Source organism: Alosa pseudoharengus, unplaced genomic scaffold (genome assembly GCF_046254945.1).
Source record: "Alosa pseudoharengus isolate Yale_2024_CS ecotype anadromous, Long Island Sound unplaced genomic scaffold, YU_APseudo_1.1 YU_APseudo_1.1_scf_6, whole genome shotgun sequence".
NCBI lineage: Eukaryota > Metazoa > Chordata > Actinopteri > Clupeiformes > Clupeidae > Alosa > Alosa pseudoharengus.
Window position 1 is genome coordinate 23,829,205 of NW_027468848.1, and position 14,200 is coordinate 23,843,404.

The 14,200-nt window shown below is 44.4% G+C and overlaps 1 protein-coding gene across 2 annotated transcripts; it reads right to left on the reverse strand.

Annotated features, from left to right (window-relative positions):
- Positions 1–785: 785 nt before the first annotated feature.
- On the reverse strand, positions 786–14,019 carry rnf34a (ring finger protein 34a). 2 transcript variants are annotated; one of them, XM_076269883.1, is made up of 8 exons: positions 13,736–14,019; positions 12,358–12,576; positions 9,817–10,254; positions 9,061–9,123; positions 6,999–7,200; positions 6,645–6,674; positions 6,087–6,128; positions 786–4,608 (listed from the first exon to the last, which is right to left on the reverse strand). In XM_076269883.1, exons 1-8 carry the CDS (start codon positions 13,739–13,741, stop codon positions 4,424–4,426), a joined length of 1,185 nt encoding a protein of 394 aa, XP_076125998.1. In that variant the 5' UTR covers positions 13,742–14,019; the 3' UTR covers positions 786–4,423. The 2 variants fall into 2 exon arrangements, with proteins under 2 accessions (XP_076125998.1, XP_076125999.1); XM_076269884.1 differs by lacking the exon at positions 6,087–6,128 and having other exon boundaries at positions 787–4,608; positions 13,736–14,016.
- Between the last annotated feature and the right edge of the window lie 181 nt (positions 14,020–14,200).

The window sequence follows — 14,200 nt, forward strand, 5'->3', positions numbered from 1 at the left end:
TCAGTTCCAGAGGATCCAAACCATTAGAGCTGTCATGTATTGCACAACTACAAGAGCTACTGACTTCATGAAGCTTAGCATTAGAGCAAATGGAGGCCTTGGAGAAAGCACTTCAGTGCCTGGAGTTAGCACTTATGCTCAGGTCCATGTGAAATCACACCACATTGGCTCAACTTTTTGCTTGAAGTGTGTTTAATGCATACTGTGGTGCATTTGTGCATGTTATGTAATGGTCTATTTTTTTCTATTTGTATTATTGTGCCTTTCCACTAGGCCCTTTTCCCTCTACATAAAATGGCAAGTCAGAGGACTAAAACACACGCACACAGACGCCACTGGCTTACCCAAAAATCATGCCCACATTAAGGGTTTGACACCATCAATAGACATTCGTGTTTCAGCATTTTCAACATAGTTCATTACATATAGGACCAAGTCAAATTTGTTCATTGCCATTTTTGTTCAATGATAATTTCACTCTTGTAATAGGCTACTGTTTGGACAACCTAACAGCAAGGCCCCATTGAAATGTTGATGTGTTCACTATGCAAACCTTTCTGAACATACTAAATTGACTGGTGAGCTGTCATGCTGTCAGTCTACTGGTTAGACAACAAGAGTTTTCCTTTTCTCTCTCTTAAGTCTAATCGACTCAACCAAAAACCTACTCTTATGGTATGATGCAAACTCAACCACCCCACCTCATTTAAGAGAATAAAAAAAATAAGAAATAAAAAAACTGTATATATATTTCTTTCTTTAATTAATACAAGTCATATATTTCAACATTCAAAGCAAAAAATTAAAATATATAGATATATACATCTCATTATTAGTTATAATATGGAACACCATATGCAATCATACCACATTATTATGATTCTTTTTTAGTTTCTTAATACAATTAAATCACCACTGGGGTGGGTTAGAAATGTGCAGTCACACCTGCATATATCTTTGATTTGTTAGTTCTGTGTGTGTCAGCACAGGTATATAAATGCATGAAAGGACACAAAAGAGAACATAACATATTAATCCTTTCCCTTTGGGAAAAAAAACCTCAGGAGTGCTGGAGAAGTACACGGATGGCGGGATTAAGGATTCACAGCAAAGCGAAAGGGCCAAACGGACGAGGGGCTGATATCTGGACCTTATCTGTGTAGCACCTGTGTTCCTTCGGTCACCGACGACCTGTCTCCTGCCTCAACTTGCGTCCCGTGGAATCTAAATGCTTGACACACGCTGATATTGCTGCCCTGGCTTGATGGGGTGGGGAGAATGTTGCAAAGAGATGAAGACAAACATTTGAAAAGCCATTCACAAAAAAACCTAAAAAAATGCTACATAACCATAATGGCTTGCTTGCCATGATCGTGCAATACAGAGAAGAACCGACCATTACGATTGGCTGCTTGGTGGATTCACAACACCAAAAAAATGTGTTTCCGAGAGACACGCTCACACGTGGTGTCTTTCTTTCTCTTCTCCCTATTGATAACCCTCTTCAGCAAAATGGCCGCGCTGGGACAAGCAAGAAGCAAGAGAAGCAAGAGAACTACAATGACTTCCCTCCCTGAAGGGAACTGACTGGGGCCAAAGAACCAAGGAGCTCAGCTGCATATTCTGAGTGAATGGCATAGGATGGGGCATGTGAGGACAGGGCTTGATCAAATGCCCAAAACAAGTGTCACCTCTGAGTCAGTGTTACACTGATCACATGACACTCGCCTGACTCCGCACAGGCTAATACGCTATTTTCATTCCATGTGGCATGTAATGGTTGTGGACGACCCCTCTTACATTTTTTTTTTTAATCCTGGGAGAACAAATTCTCATCCACCTGTCCCCCCAGATACGCTGGCATCAGAAAGATAGACTATGCATAAAAAACAGGCAATCTCTTGGTCTAGGCTCTAGGTCATGAAATATGGCATAAGTACATAATTGAAAAAAAAAAATGTTCAGAGACACGAATATCAGGACTGTAGTGTATGACTATCCCTGGAATAACATGATGTCTAGTAACACCCTAGGGAGAGACTGTATTAACTGGATCACGAAAATAATGACATTGGACTGGGATACTGATCTGGCATAAGATCGTCTCACCTTACTACAGTCTACAGCAGAGATGGTGACAAGCCATTTGAGAGCGGCTTTTGTGTCCATTAAAGCTTCCCTCCTCCAAGAGCATCATGTTTCAGATACGACATCTGGAATATCTTGTTGAGTGTTGAGCCTTCATCAAGGGCGCGGGAAGGGGGGTGCTGAGGGTGCTGCAGCACCCCCTGCTGGCAGGAGATAGATTTAAAAAATTTGTTATATAGCCTATATTGTAAATAATTAGGCTACTAATTCGCTGTCTGTCATTATTTATATTTGTGTATGTCAAATGAGGAGTCAAATAGCAAAAAGGGTTATGGATTGGCTACTAAAAAATAACAGTTATAGAGATCAACGTGAACGTGAGTCAGTTACTGTAAGAACCGTAGCGTGGTTTCAGCTATGTGATAGCCAGAGAATGTCTAATCTGTAAACGGGCTCTGGTGATAGCGATCAAGTGTGTAGGCCTACGATTGATATGGGCCTACATATTCTATGCGATTTACACGTTAAAAAAAGCATGGATAAGCTGAAAGGAACTTTAATTGTGTTGTACAGTTTTGCAAAATTAATAAATTATAGCTAGTGAAATCATTTCACTAGTCGCAGATAGAAATTATTAGGACACATTCTTGCTGTGGAGATGACACACTTTAGTCTATTCAGGAATTATTTGCAAGATCATTGCAGCCTGATTATTAGCCTATATTTAAAGCCAAACATCTCTGGTGTGGTTTTGACGATCAGAAAAGTAATTTTCCATACTGAAATAGGCTAATTATGTCAAGTGCGCTTCTGTGGGTGCAGTGGAGTCGGAGTGCTGTCGCGGAACATTGGAATTTGTGGCTGCCCAGGACGTATAGATAGATAGATAGATATACTTTATTGATCCCTAAAACTTCTCTCTATCACCCGCACACCGCACTAAAATGATGTATTTAGCAGTCAAAATCCGAAACATGTCCAGGAGGGGAGAAATCGTCGGACATCCATTATTTTGGTTATTCAGCACCCCTGGTCAAAAATAGGTTCCCGTGCGCCTGGCCTTCATGAGCTGGACCCAGAAGTGAATAACTCCATGAACACATGAAAAAAAAAAAAATCCAGCCGGGTCAAGTCTGGCTCAGCACAGAAATAAACAATGCATTCTGAGTGGCTACACACGGAGTCCAGTAAGAGCTCTGATGAGAAACGGTATCCGTGTTGCAGCCACTGAGGCAGCATGTCTGGGATCTAACACCAGCATTCAGACAGGGACAACTACAGCGCAGGAGAAGATGGCTCAATGACTGCTGCTGGGACACATGCTGGACTAGAATGGTGTGTGATGACAGTTTCTCACACACACACACACACACACACACACACACACACACACACCACCAATGGCACTATCACACAGAGATTTGGCACGAAATCCCGTCACAAATAGACTTCACCCATGTCGTCGCTAAAAACGATTCCTCTCCCAAAAATGTTCCAGAATGTTCCCTGGTCCATCCCTTCCACACAACCACAAACCAGACTGCGGCTATTCAACAGGCTACACAACGTCTGGATCAATAGCAATGTCAACATCTCTTCTGCCAGCGCATTTAAACTCAGACTGCCATGAAATGGATGAACTGAAAACAGAAAAACAAACAAACACAACGTAGGAGTCTGAAACCAAAGAGAGAACCTAAATTCACATACATGGGGCATGAATATCCTTGAAACCAACAGGTGTACCTGAATCATGTTACGTGTTGCATGCCCGCTGTTTCATGGACAAACACAACAGAGTAAGAGACGTTTCACGACTAGCCCCAACGTTAGCAGAGTTAACACAGTGTTACACATGCGAGGCCACCTATAAAAACGCACACACCTCCCCCCTGGGGCAGGTAAGCTCTTCCCTTCTTCTGAACGTTTGCCCAGAGCCCACAGAGGACAATGTCATTGACATTGCCACACCACTGCAAACTGCAAACTGCAAACCTTAGTCTCGCGGCCATTTCTGAGAGACAGGCGCTTCTCAGTCTCTGGCTAGAACCTCTTGTTTTTGGAAGAAAAAATGACACTTCAGCACGTGACAGATGAGGTCCTTTCCACAGGCTCACCACCAGGGCCACAGGAGGGTCTGAAGCTTCAGGAGTTTAAACCTGCCGGTGGACGTTGGATGGTACAGACGTTTAATTATGTGTGCATGTAATGGTTGTGCCGAGTGCGATTGTTTTTTTTTAGTTTGTGCGTTCAGTGTATTGTTGTTGTTGTTGTTGTTGTCGTCATTAATGTAGTTTTCCCCCCCTAGGAATGGTTGGGTCCGATGCAGGGTGGGTTAGGACTTGAAGACGTGCACGGCGCGCACCACGTACTGCCTGCAGATGGGGCACTCGCTCATGCGCTTGCCGCACTTGGTGCAGGTGACCATGTGTCCGCACTCCAAGAGGACGCAGTCGATCACAGCGTCCATGCAGATCCGGCACAGGTTCTCATCAGTGACCAGCTGAGACTGCACAGCATCTGAGAGAGCGAAAGACAGAGAGAGAAAGACATTATGTTGCGCAGAATTCATGATGATTGCATACCCGAAAAATCCATTTCTCCCACACTCCCACATGTTCTGTTTTTCTCCCTCGTAATACCGTACTCTTGGAGTTCAACTGGACTTACATTTCACAAAGACCAACTGAAATGAATTATTGAACTTCGAATTAATTACGGAATTTCATGTACACCACAGATAATTGTTTGTTTGTTTTTATTGCCATTCTTTCATGATAATAAAAACACTTGGACTCCAGTTTGTATACATTGCACACTAACACATTTGCTACTGCCACTGGCCCATCTCATCTCACTTGCTGGTCTATTATATGTGGGTGGAGGGGCTTTCAGAAACCTCCAGCAAACAAGTAGACACAATGACTGTTTTATCACTTCAACACTGACACAAAACCCAGCTATTCAAAACATGGCTATCTTTTCGCCTGTTAGTGTCCACACGGCCAATAAAGATAGCCTCTAGTCTAACACATGCAACTGATTTTGCATTTCATGCCCAAATCTCCCAAACAATGTACAAATCCACAGTCGAATGCTTGCGACTGCTTCTGTGAATGACTGCATTCCGTAATCCCAATTTGTGGCAATCACATGGCGCCAGTTGTGCTACATGAGATAATTGGATAATTGGAGGAGCAGCAGTCATTCCAAGTGCCTGATGCTCCCTGGAGACTGGTCAGAGGTGACCAGCTGAGGCTAAACACACAACCAGATGCTGAGGCCAAAACTCTCACTGGTACTTCACACATTTTGTCAGTTTCCACGGTAACACCAGAGAAAAAAAAAACTGACAGATTTGTGACTGAAATGTTCTGCTCTTTTGTCTATTTTCCAAAAACAGAAGAAAAAAAAACCTTGCGAATGCTTTTTACACCAATGGGCAAAACACAAAGATTACTTTCAAGAGAGACCTACGAGTTTAGATGTGGCCTGAGACTTAATACCCCAGAAAGGTGCGTCCATACAAGCTCTCGGCTGGAGGAGTTTATGTCACTAGCGTCGCTATACATGAGGGGATGGTGGCTGAGGCGCCATCGCCATGGCAACCCCCAGTAGATGAGGCTGAACTGGGAAAATGCAGGATAATGGAAAGGGGAGGAAGGGGGTGTGAGACAGGAGGAAGAATGATGAGGCCCAAGCACTGAGACACTCAAAACTCTACAGACGTGTGTCATGGGAAATGTAGGACCTGGGACTCCATAAGGTATACATGGCGGAGAAGGTGAGCTCAGCCTTAGGACTATGTCTCCCAGCATGCATCACTTGTGAGAGAGGGGCATGCGTCGAATGCCACAAATGACTGTGGTCCATGCAGGAGGACGGTGAGCAAATAGGAGTGAGATGACATCATAAATAGCAATTGCGTCATTGGTAGGTATGGACACAAGAGCAGGGGTGGGAGGGTCAAGGTAATACCCAACAATCACTAGCCTTACCTCCGATTCCACCATTGCAGATTGGCGGGGGGTAGGCAACCACTTTGTCGGGAGGAGCAAAACACAAGCTATTAGACACTAGCGCATCAAACTTTGAGTGAACTGCCAAGGCACATGTTTACAACACAGTGTCTAACTATGACCACAAATACATAACAAAACATCTGCAGTTCACTCAAAGTGACACCCTTTGGGAATAGGATTACTTCAGGAAGCACTAAATGCAATTCAAATTTAATTAAAATTTCTAAAATAAAGAACTATGACCACATGACTGACAGAGAGAGCTGCTTTCTGATCTACCAAGGCAAACACGTTCTCCTAAGACCTATGGGCTTTCTAGAAATAGTCCAGTAGAGTTCCATGACAAAAGGAAAGACTAACAGTATTGGAAGCACTGAATTATACACTGCAGTGGGTGGTATATGGTTAAAGAAGCTTGGGCCTAGTTAAAAACATCAACAACAACAATCTTTTACACTTTTATGCTTGACAAAACAAATCTATCCTTATTCTCAGAGGTTTTGAAGCGTGAAAAGCAAATAAGAGTCATCTTACCGGCAGTGATGGCACTGTTCACATTTTCCACTGCAAGCAGACAAAGAAGGCATGATTAAGTGAAACAATTATGCTGAATGGGAAGCATTTATGCATGCATCTCTGAATGTGGTGTATGTTGGCAATGTAGTGTTCACTGACTGAGCTACTTTTGATTATCTAAGGTTTTACAGTCACAGTCCCTGTTATGGGCACCGTCCTACATGCTACTGCTGTGTTTGCATGATGTGCATGTGCCTCCTTTTGTGTGTGTGTGTGTGTTCCACCCCACAGGACATATACACGTGTGGAAACACACACACACACACACACACACACACAATTGATTCATGACTGCAGATGCTTGATGCTTACTGGACTTGCGGTTCTCCTCGTTCTCACGGTACAGCCGGCGGACGCGCTCCACCAGCTCCCACTTCTCGCAACAGCCCGAGAAGCTGACAAAGTTGCGCACCAGGATCTCCTTCAGCTGCCTCACCGACAGCCGCTCCACGTCCTCCAGCGAGGACAGGTCCGAGAGGGAGGCCCGCGCACGCCGGCGTGTCTGCGGACTCACCTGGCCACCCCAGAGAGAAACACACCCGAGTGAGCAGATTCGACCGCAACACATGGCACACTTTAAGAAAAAAGCTCTTTTGAAAAAGGATCTGCGGGAAGAATAACCTAAAGCACTGTGGACCCCCCCGCCGATGTGAGTGGGCGCACTCCGTTTTCAACATTCGATTACTGACACAACACTGTTCTCAATACAACCCCTCACACCAGCGGAGGTGGTGGCAGAGTTTGACGCTGGTGTGCGGGGTTGTATTGAGAATAATGGAGTCTAAGTAATTGAATGTCGAAAGCAGAGTGTCGCAGCACTTAAGACTAAATATATACACTTTTTTATTGCATCAAATTACCGATTACTAAAACGAATGCACACAGAGCTGGCTACCTAGTGTATAGATATACCAGAGAGGGTTAAAGCGGAGGATCTTTGGATATATGGTATTGTTACGACCCTGCTGGTCTCTGCTTGCGTGTCTCTGTCTATTTCTGTGTTGCAGGCCGGAGTCATGGTACAGGTGCTGCTGATCACCTGATTAGGGCACCTGTACTATAAAAGAGTCCACCTGGCTGGAGTTCAAGGTTCTCTCTCTCCATAGACCTCTGAAGTTCGCCTACAAAAAAGATCCAAAACGGCCATCTTTGCCCATATAAGGAGATCCGGTTGTTAATTGAAGCTAACTACCTATGGCAAGTTGCATTGAAAGTTAGCTCTGGAGTAGCAAACATCTAAGTGTGCCGCCTTCACTTACCGGAGATCACAGTATCCACTCGAAGGCAGAGGACAAAAGTGTGTTCAGGAAAACGTCTGCATTTCAGACTTTTTCATCCCCACGAGACTTTAACAGGTGCGATTATTCAAAATCCCCATGTTATTTTCCCATAGGAAAAATCGCCAGATACCGGATGTCAAAGATGGCAGCTTTTTTGTAGGCGAACTTCAGAGGTCTATTGCAGCATGCGTCGCATTGGTCTTTTGTTTTGGTATTGCACATTTATCTGATTTACACCACACCTTTGTTTTCTTACCATCCCACTAATACTGACTGCACTTCATATTTTCATACCTATTTATTTTAATAAATACATCTTTTTTGTTAACTCTTTATCCATGTGTGGTCTCCCTATGTTAAATCACCCAGAACGAGCCAGGTGGTTGTAACAGGTATAGATGCATGGAATTCAAAGTTCATGGATATAGTACTGGCTATATTGCTATTATTCATGGTTCCTTTGTGAATTTGCAAGCCCCAATGGCTAAAACAAAACAAAGGGAGTCTATATTTTTAACGTTGACTATACATCACTGCCAGTTCCTTAGCTCATTTGGAAATGCTGAGCTTATTGATTCCATGTTATGTTAAAAGTACCCTGATGGTGGAACTGGGTAATAAATATAATTAGCAGTGAATTAACCATGTGATAAACAATGTACAAAGCCAGGTCAGGACTCTACTCATTCTATATGTAATCAGTGATCAAGAGAAAGTAGAGTGATTCATACACTGTAATTATTTATATCAAAAGTAGCCACTTTCAGTAAAGTACTTGAAATATTGTAATGTGGTTTACATCTCAGGAGCATGCCTTGTTATTGATGTGTTAGCTATATGTAATAGTACTATGAATCACTTTGAATAAAAGTAGTTTATGTTTTATGCTATTGCGTGTGTGTGTGTGTGTGTGTGTGTGCTCTGTGTACATATACGCATGGGTTTTCATACAGAAGAAAATAACCCACACCTCATTTCCTTCAGTCAACTCAGGTGGGAGAGAGAAGCCAATTACCCAGGAGTCCACAGTGTACCATGGAAGTGGTTCTCTTTTAGCACTGAGGTATTCTTAGAAGGGTACCATGATGACTCACCTCAGGGGTGTGGTCACTAGGCTCCAGGTTAAGGAGAGACAGGGAGGTGGCATCACCTATGTCCTGTAGGGTGGAACACACACACAAACAAACACACACACATATATATATATATATATACATATATATATATACATACACACACACACACACGCACACACACACAATCAGATATGATTCATGACTGTAGCAGGGGTGGAAATGAGTTTCTCAGCTGCTGAGGCCAAGCCTATTAGAGCAGCTTAGCTGCAGATTACACGCTCCCTGTTGAGGGCCATTGACAAACTTGGCCTCCTCCTTTCATTCAACACAAGAGCCGTGCCTCAGTTATGATGGCTCAGGGACAGGGAAGCTCTTCAAGGTTCAAACAGGTGGCCCCTTCACTACAGTCAACTCACTCTATCAACACTAGGCATCGTAAGTACAATAAGGGAAATGTATGCCGGGAAATGTATCTAAATAACCCTTAAAAACTACCATAATTAAGCCATCAAGCTATTTTACTTGTGTGATTTATTGTTATAAAGTAAACTATACTGTTAAGTAAGGTAAGAGAGAGAGAGAGAGTGCAAAAAAAAGGTAAAGAGTAACTAAGCAACAAAGCAGAGCAAGAGAAAGAGAGAGGGAGTGCCAAAGGAGCAGGAATAAAAAGGTGGGGCGTTACGAGGTAGAATGTCTACATAGACATATAGGAGCGTCAGCACAACAGGCCAATTGGATGTCAAGACAAGAGGGGAACTGCCCAGCACCTCGCACCTGATTGGTGGACCCTGAGCTGTTGCTCCTGCTGAGGGCTTCTCCCTGAGACGTGGCGACGGGGGAGATCTGGGGGGAGGAGGTGGATGCGGGGGGCTCCAGGACCGAGGGTGGCGGTGGCGGCGGCAGCGGCGGGTCGTAGAGCGGCCGCGACTGCAGCGTGGGCGTGTCGGGCTCCTCGTCCTCCTCCTCGACGTCGCTCTCGGCGCCCTGGTGGCACAGCACCAGGTCCACCAAATCCTCCTTCTCGCGGCAGGTGTCGGTGGGGATGTTGCGCAGCAGCAGGTACTGACGCAGGTCCTTGACGCGCAGCCGCATGAGCAGCGGCCGCTGGAAGGCAGTGGCCCGGAGCAGGTCGCAGGTGGCGCACCGCCGCAGGTTGTCCTGCAGCACCGAGCACAGCGAGCAGAAGCTCTTCTTGCAGTCGCAGCACATGTACTGGAGGGGAGGAAAGGAGCGAGAGAGAGAGGAGGGGGGAGGCCGAGAAGGAAGGAGAAAAAAAAACGGAAATTGAGACAGAGACAAGAGGACAAACGGACAGAGAAAGAAAAAAAGAGGAAGAGAAATAAAGGGAGTGTAAAGGGAAAGAGAGAAGGAGAGAGAGAGGACAGAGAAAGGAGGACAAAAGGGACAAAGTACGAAAGACAGAGTGGGGGAAAGAGAGAATAACACAAGAGAATGAATAAGCAAGGGAGGCATGGCGAGACAAAATGAGAAAGTCAGGGTAGAAAAAGAGCGAGAATTTAGGAAGAAAGTAAAACAAAATTACAATGAGAAGCAATGATAGGCACAGAGTGAGTATCAAGAGAGGGGTAGGAAGAGGAAGGGAAGGTAAAACATGGCAGAGAGATTAAGACAGGAAGAGATTATTTAAAATAAGAGCCATATCAGACAAACTGTGCAAGTACGCTGAAATGAATCAGCTTTCATACTTATGAGGCAGTACCTATAAGGCAGTTCAAACTTGTCACTGACATTTGGGCTTTCAACAGAATACCTAATTTTTCTGCAATTTTACATCCCTATGGCTGGCAAGGAGGGATGAGTGAAGCGCTGCTTGCACAAAAAGACTAATCTCTTTTATTTTATCTTTCAACGGAAGATAAAAGGGGTGAACAGAAGCCTGATAACCCCTGAAAGTTTTCTCAAATACATTTCCACCGAAGCCCACTTCATCAGGCATCCTGCAGAGTTATTGAGAGGAATGACTGGGGCATTCTTTACAGCCTTTTCCCACAAAACTGAAAACAAGAAATACAGCTCCCCTGCCACCCAGGCCTTTGTGATCACCACCAATCAGTACAGGTCTCTGAGGTCACATGACATGGCTTTGGCCTGGCTTGAAGGTCATGAGGAAGCAAGAGCACTTTGTCTAAACAGCCCCCCCCCCCCTCCCCTTTTTTCCCTGAGTTTCTTTCATGGCTTTCTCTGCTCCCTCCCTGTTGTTCCCCATCCTACTTCTCTGTCAAGTGTTCTGCTCCATCACTCTCGCAGCTCTCCGTTTCTCTCACCCCCTCCTTCATTTTCTCTCTCTCTCTCGCTCTCCCTCTCTCTCTCTGGCTCCCTACACAAGAGTGATGTAACCATCTGTATTTAGTCTTTTTTGCCCTGGAAGTCAGTGGGACACAGGGGATTACTCATCAGAACACTACTGACCCGACGATACCTATGAACACTGGGGGGACACTGAAAAAGTCTGAGAGTGAGTGGCTGTGTGTATGTGTGTGTGTGTGTTTGTGTGTGGGTGTGGCTTATCTTACTATGTATTTGAAGTTCACCTTTCTATTCTCTTATCTCTACGGGATAGCCTATGTTTACATCTTCATTTAATCAAGCACAAACGTGACCCATAAAGGACTGTCACCTCGCCTCCAGGCCTCCTCCATCTCACCAAAATATTAGACCTCATTGACATTAACTACACGTATCAGATGTCCCTCCAGGCATTATGGGTCAATCTTGTGCCTTTTTTTAAATTGCCACAACTGTTGAAACAGGTGGTAAATTAGCATTACATAATTTTCTAGACACTGTTTCAATGCACAATGACCTTTTTGTGTTTGTGGTCCTTGAAAACTGAACTTGGTATTGGCAATACTAATGCTGTGCTCAACCAGTTCAGTCAGAATGGTACTACATGTCACACAGTCAGCAGACGCGCCAAAATAAGCTGACTCAGTACACTGTTGGAGCAAAAATAAATAAATAAATAAATTAAATAAATAAATCAGCAGGCCTTTTAATTTCTGAAGCTCTCTAATATGGGAGCTCTACTATGGCACTCCTATGCTCTGTGAACCTGTTGCATGTTGCCACTCGCCACTCCTCCAGTGAATGTGGCAACACACACACACCATATACACACACACACACACACACACACCATACACACACACCATACACACACACACACACACACACACCACACACACACACACACACACACACACACACACACACACACACACACACACACACACACACACACACACACACACACACACACACACACCCTCTTCCAGTCATCCCTCAGTCTCTCACCTTCCTTCTGAAGACGGAGAAAGCCTGCCCGCAGGCCTTGCATACCAGGCTGGGGCTCCCTGAGCTGGTAGGGGGATATGTGGAGTATCCGGCACTGGGAGCAAAGCGGAAGGGCCCAGCACCAGTCCCGAAGCCCGTCTGCTGCCCGCGGACCGCACCTGTGCCCATCACCTCATTCAACAGACCACAGCATGATGCCCACATGGATGAGGCCCCCGCCTGGCACAAGAAGAACCCACATTATGCATATACATAGCCTAACATACATGATTGTGCACATTAAACTACCATTCACAACATACATACATAAATACACATAGGTACCTATTTGATAACACATTCGCAAACAAACACACACATGAATAGCCTACAATTTTAACCAAGCACATACAATCTATGACAATACAATACCCCTTCACTAGCTGTGGCCGCTCATGCAGTCTACAATTACCAGGTAATTTTCTTTCCACATTACATCACAGGCTTCAATCTACCCCAGACAACATCACCCTACATCATGGCTCCAAAACATGCATTTCGTAAATCAAAGCTACATCATGTGTTTGGTTTAGGAGTACTCGGAAAAGCCTGTGTTGTCAGCCCAGAAATAGATTCTCTCATTGACTGCGTTCATCTTATTAGAGCTGAGAGGGAGAGTCACTACGAGAGAGAGGGATTGTGCTGAGCTATTACGAGCGATCATTGCGGTCCAATTGACAGAAGCCATGGAGTGGGCTAAGAAAAAAGCGATGGCTGCCTGGTTTGACGGCTGAGTTTGTGGAATAACATTACGGGACATTAAGGAGGGCTTACGGCGATCGATACAAAGCTCTCCAAACGTATTAAATTAAAATGTATTGGCTCCACCAATGACTAGTGCATCTACCTGTTACCTCCCATGCTATTTTAGGTCTTGAGTGCTTAGGAATAATCTGAACGATGACACGCTGACCAGGATCTTCTGACATTAATTAACTAAACGTTGAAGCGAATGTGATGTCAATTAAATAACTGCATGATCTCCCAATGATGCTCATGCTTGCACAGCCACCAACCAACATTAGCCATTTAAAACTAGCAGAGCATCACTGTTAAAGCAATGCAGTGAATCATACGGTTCTGACCTAATCATTCAGACCAAAGGCGCCACATAACCATGTCAATAAACTAATATTTTGAATGCATCTCTTGCAACGTCGTTCATGAAAGCACAACAGCGATACAATAATGGTATACAACAGCTAAATTACTAGGAAAACAACAGTGGGTTAGACAGGCTAATAGGCTAGCTGGACAAGCTAACTATGGAACATAACCAAAGGAAGCACACAAGTCGTGTTTGAACCATAAGTAGGCATATGTTAAAATGCATATCTACCTTCATATCAACTCCCAGTGGCTAGTTGTAATCACCAAGATAAATAGATGTGGTGATCATTGCAAGAGCACCACGGGCCACCACCACTACGTCAACCGAGCTAGCGTTACGTCTTCCTCGGAGCTTCTCACTGTAGCAGTGATGTTAACAAAACATTATGGATGCGCGTTTACCCAATCACATCAACCCCTGGAGTGCCACTATGTTTAGGTGACCAATGGTCTTCACGTTCAGTTTTGCGGAGAAAAGAGTGTTATCAGATTGCATTGCGAATGTTCTGCTGGCTTCATCAGAATGTATTATACAGTGCGTGGTACTGTAAATCCCACATCATCGATGGCTATTCTGAAACTTGAAAAACTGCACCAGTAGTCTACCCCACTTCACTGTCATGATGTAGTTCTATAACTCTAACAGAGGAGTTGACTACATGTCACCATACTGCCGGTTTAGAATGGCTAAATG